The following is a 5,427-nucleotide window of genomic DNA, read 5'->3' on the forward strand; positions in this document are numbered from 1 at the left end:
CCTACGATTTTTAGGCGGTCAAAGTGTAATCCCTTAACTGTAATACGCATGTGCCATTCAGCCCCCACTTAGCCCCATTTTTTTTTTTGAAAAGATTTTCGAAAAATAAGAAATTGGGTAAAACAGGCAGAGTGGGGGCTGAATGGCACATGCGTTTTACAGTCAATTGGGAACCTATACCTTTCTCTCTCGCACAGATGTTGACTTTACGTTCAGCACTCAATTCTCCTTCCAGTAATATATGTTCTAAGCTGGTAATACAGCCACTTAGAGGTTTCAGTGTTAGTTTCAAAGTTAACCAACAATGGCTTCACTACTTTAAAAAGGATATTCACGAAGCATGACAAAACCATTTTTATATGCCCAAACTGCGAATTTTGAATAGCCAAGACACTTTTGTCTTTTTTTTTTGGAATTCAGGTGGTTTCAAACTTTATGGATCTTTTGAATTTTGGCCAACATTTTGGAATGTTTAATTTTATTTTTTGGAATTTTTCTTATTTACATTTGACTTATTTCAAATAGAAATAAAGTTCTGTTTATAAAAATAATAAAATTGTCTTTTTTTTCATTGCTCTTTTTGCTTAAAACTTGGTAGAAATGTATTTATCGAGAAAAATAGGAAAGTGGCCTAATTATCTTCACTGGTCACATATTATCTGCAATAAAAGGTGTTTTGCAAAATTTTAAATTTGAAAATGAAAATTAAAAGTGAAAACCAAAATTCTTTGAAAAACTTAAAGAGGAAAGATAGCACTAATAGCCACGTGTTTTTCAGCTTTTCAATTTTTACCACAACCATCACAATTTCAGTTTGCAATAAAAGTGGCCGTATTACCCTCAGATACCTTATAAAAATTGTGATTTATGAATTTAAAAGTATTAGTATAATGAGAACAAAAAATAGATAAATAAATTGATAAATGCAACTATATATTCAAGGTGAGCGGCAACAAGCGCTCGGTGGAACTGTCCAGTCCCCTCGGCTCCCCGGATCTGACACTGAGGAGAGACTCGGAGCGCGGTAGCCTCGGCAGCCAGGACAGCAGCTTGTCCAACACCGACAATCAGGACAGCAGTCTGGCGACGTTGCAGCAGGACGAGTATGATCGCAGAGAATCATCGCAGGGCGCGAGTGTCGTCTGCCTCGACAGCAGTGATGCCACTGTCATCGACAAGACCACCACCCCCCCGGCTGCGCCGACGTCGGCGACGGTGCAGCGATTGACGCACGAAAATCTGCGTACGCAGGAGAAGACTACGGCGGAGGTGACGCAGCGAGTGATCTCGGAGAGCGACGACAGTTCGCTCAACAGCGAGCTCGAGCTCGATCAGGCCGTGTATCCCGACAGCGACACGGGTCTCGAGTCCATGAGCTCCGCGGAAACTCACGACACCACGAGGTGCACGAGCAAAGACGGGGTCGCGGAAAACGAGAACCTGAGGATGGAGGTCACCAGGCTCAAGTGCGACAAGCTGGATCTGCTGCGGCAGAATGTGGTAAGAAATAAATTAAATCGAGAGAGATAGTGACCCCAAAAAAGGGTGGTTTTTCGCCCGTTTTTAGGGGGGGTCCTCGATTTTGGAACTGGACTGTGTGCCAAATGCAGTGGCGGATGCAAGGGGGAGGGGGCGATCGCCCCTCCCCAGAGCTCTCTAAACAAATTTCGTTTATTGGAAAAAGTCGGTTTTAAATGAATTGAGAAAAAAAAATTATCAGAGATTATTCGAGACTAAATAATGTTCACTCAATTATTTTTAATAAAAAATATTAAAAATAAAATTAACAATAATAACTAATATTCACATTTCGTCGTACTGCCCCCCTCCCCCTTCCACCCCCAGAACAACTCTCTGGATCCGCCACTGGCCAAACGGTACCTCATAATGAGATATTAATCGCAAAGAAGTTTCAGGTTGAAGTGACAATTGTTATCACAGCTGAAGAGGGGGGGGGGGGATATCACTTATTGCATCTCTTTACGCGAAAACTCGATTTTTTTACCAAAACGAGCGTCATTTACGTAAAACTGCGGATCATCGACTGGATCAACCTTATTAAAATGCCGGACCTCGGCAGATCTGTGATAATTCTACACACATGGATGAACTTTGATTTCATCCCCTCCTTCCTCCAGCTCTGATAACAATTGCCATCTCAACTTCTCTATAATTAATGTCACATTTGGCACACGGTTTAGTCTGAAAATCGAGGGCCCAGAAAACGGGCGATTTTTTTGGGTCGCTCTCTTTGCCTTGTTGAAATTCTACAAGATTTTACGGTCACGAAGAAATGGTATATCTGAACTTTGATCTGTATCGCAGACATGCCAGCGCGAACTGAAACGCCGTCGGGAGAAAGAGCTGCAGCTGGAGTCCGACTTGGCGGCGGCGTCGAAGGAGATCCTACGACTACGTGCGATGCTGAAGGAGTGCTCCACGAGCATCCCGCTGGACAACAATAACCAGCAGACGTCCACCGTGTGAAGTTTTGCGAGCCCAGCGTGTAGTCTTAGACGCGATCGTCATCAGTTGCTCTCGCAGCGAGATGTTAGATAGTGTAGTCATGGCCTTCGCGATCGAATATACAATTGCATGCGTGCTGTTAGAGATTCTGGAAAATTGTTTTCGAAGAACGCGCGAAACAAATTTTTCTTCCTCTTTGTTTATAGCAATTCCGTTGCAATTCACACACGGCTTTCACACGCACGCTGTTTCTTTCCCCGTCAGCGCTCTCACTTTCGCGTATAGTCTGATTGCTGGAATGATGATAACGCGAAATATCGATGGACGCCTGAAGGCCGCGACGAGAGACGCGTAAAGTGGAGGACGTCTTTTAAAAAACGCTTTGACGAGAGTACTCAATACTTAAATACTATGTACCTTCTTCCATTCACCAGGAATCGTTCGTCACTTCCAAAGGAATTAATCTATCGTTTAGCGCTCCGTAGGAGCATATAGGGTTTGCAATTTAGACGCTTTACCGCGAGGATTAATACTGTTCAAGCCGCGAAGTTTTCTTTCTCTAGACAGAGATCTAGGTACAAGTTCTATAAGTAGTCATATACGAGGTAGTAGGATTGTAACACAAATCCTGAAACTGTGTGTGTGTATAGCGACCAAAGTGTTCTCGGGAAACACTTGCGGTGTAGACTCAAGATTGTTAGAGTTCTTGTTTGACTTGTGTAAGACCACGTGTAATATTTATCTATTAATTTATTAGTAGACCTAAGCTGACCCATTCGTAAGTCAATATACATATGTGGACGTAAAAAGAAGCGCAAGCAGATATTTGTAATATTAGCTGTTTTAAGAGGCGGGGCGGATTCAGCACACGACGTTGAAAAGAAAAAAAACACAAGAATCGTCATCGATGCGCGCCGCATGCGAAAGCGTGTGTCTTCTGTCTAGCGCGAAGCTAATAAAACATGTAATTCCCCGGGGTTTTGGGTACTACCAGGAAAAAACCAGGAAAACCTGGAATGAAATTCTCAGGGAATTTCATTTTTGCCCTTGAAAATCATGGATTTCTCATGGAATTTTACTGGTACTGAGGGAAATTTTTAAAATTTTTAAAATTTAATTTTATCCCTTTAGAAAGTAAACGTGGCCCCATTTATTATTTCCGATTTTTCAGATTAAAGAGTCTTTATATAGTATATGTCAATTTTAGAATAAAATAATTAACTTCAATATCAGGGGCCTCCGATATCTGAAAAACGATAACTTGGAAATAATAAATCTGGCATTAAGAGTCTAATAACGCAGACCTTGGTGCGTGAAACAATTTAATCTTCACATATGTACATCTCCATACAATATCTTTCGTTACGTTCGAAAAATTTTGTATGCAGATGTAACAGATGTACATATGAGAAGATTAAATTGTTTCGCGCATCAAGTTCTGTAGGCATTATCGGAACTCTTAGTGCCTAATTTATTTTAAAGGTGTATTGAGAAATTCTCTAATCTTACCTGGAATTTTGAATAAAATTCCTGGAAAATTCAAAATTACAAAATTCGAGTACCCACCCTGTTCCCGTTTATTCTTCGCGTAGCGCACGGATTATCCAGACAATTGGGTAAAACTTCATTTACTCTTTAGACCTGCGATCCTGCGTAGTCAGAAGACCTTTCGTGCACGCGATTGTAGAATATGTATCGCTAGTTGCAGTATTTGTCACACGACACACACCTGCCCAGGATACACTCTCGCCCGTTTATTAGTTTTCCTAGTATTAGACCGGAGAATAGTTTTTTTTTTTTTTTTTTTAGAGGACACTTGTACGAGATTCAATCGTCTCCGGAACACGTCCATCCTCGCGTGCTAGTTTTAGCGAGGAACTGATATTTCCAATTTTTCCAGTTTAACCAATCGCGCACAGCACCAAATTATTTAAGTGTACGCATCACTTGTACTTTCGCAAAGTATCTTTTTTTTTTCGCACGCGCAAACGAGAGATGCGTTATCGTTTACCACTCACGACTTATAAAGTTAAGGATTTTGTATTTTGTATTTTTCTTTTTTTGTTCTTGGTTGACGGATGTCGATCCTTCTGTTATCTCTTACAGCTAGTATTAATACTCTTACCATTATTATTATTATTATTATCATCATCAACCTTAATATTATATTATTATTATTAATACTTTTATTAACATGGATTACGTTGTATGATCTTTGTAAATAATCGTTAATATAGGACAGACACTCGAAAGCGCTAAGCAAACTGGCACAAAGAGGAGGAACAATGACGTTCACTCAACACATAATACCAAAGTTTAATGTAGTAAAATTCACACTACTTTTCTTTTCTTTTTATTTTCCTCGTTCTCCTTATTTTCCCGTTTCTCCGATCATTTTTGCAGGTTGAAAGAAAATTGCGAGTTTCTCATTTCGTCGAATTATTACTCTCGTCGTCGGGAAGAAAGAGATAGAAGCAGCATTTTTAACAGCCACTTTTTGACGAAACATCACATTTATCACTGCCTATGCGACGTCGCTCGACATTACTCTTTCGAGATTACGCGAAGTCTGTTTTCTACTGCTTACATAACGTGATTAATTGTACTTTATAAACTAAAAAGAAAAACGATGACCGCGATATACTGCCGCTGTAGTATCGATAATTTAAATGTTGCGTTTCCGTCTCTCAAGACAACAAAAATATTTCTACGAAAATAGGAAAAATCACATAAAAGAGGCAAAGTAATTTTTTTTTATATCTTAAATTTGACAATAACATAAGATGAATTGGGGAAAAATGATGCAATTGAAGATACTAAAGTCGCAGTATTTCGAACAAATTTATGTTACAATAAAATTATAATATTGTTTCAATCTCTCGTAGCACCAGAAGACTGGATAGGAATTATATTTTTGCGAATCTGTATTGATATTTTTATGCTTTTGCGTTATCTATAAAT

The 5,427-nt window shown here is 39.6% G+C and overlaps 1 protein-coding gene across 1 annotated transcript in view; it reads left to right on the forward strand.

Moving 5' to 3' along the window:
* Positions 1-4,805, forward strand: part of LOC105460870 (rap1 GTPase-activating protein 1-like) — a 74,594-nt gene extending 69,789 nt beyond the window's left edge. The window contains exons 9-10 of the mRNA XM_011707360.1: positions 943-1,500; positions 2,326-4,805. Of these exons, the coding sequence (XP_011705662.1) occupies positions 943-1,500; positions 2,326-2,487 (720 nt within the window). The 3' untranslated portion in view covers positions 2,488-4,805. The remainder of the gene's footprint in view (positions 1-942; positions 1,501-2,325) is intronic.
* Positions 4,806-5,427: the final 622 nt, after the last annotated feature.

Source organism: Wasmannia auropunctata, unplaced genomic scaffold, assembly GCF_000956235.1.
Source record: "Wasmannia auropunctata unplaced genomic scaffold, wasmannia.A_1.0 LD336101.1, whole genome shotgun sequence".
NCBI lineage: Eukaryota > Metazoa > Arthropoda > Insecta > Hymenoptera > Formicidae > Wasmannia > Wasmannia auropunctata.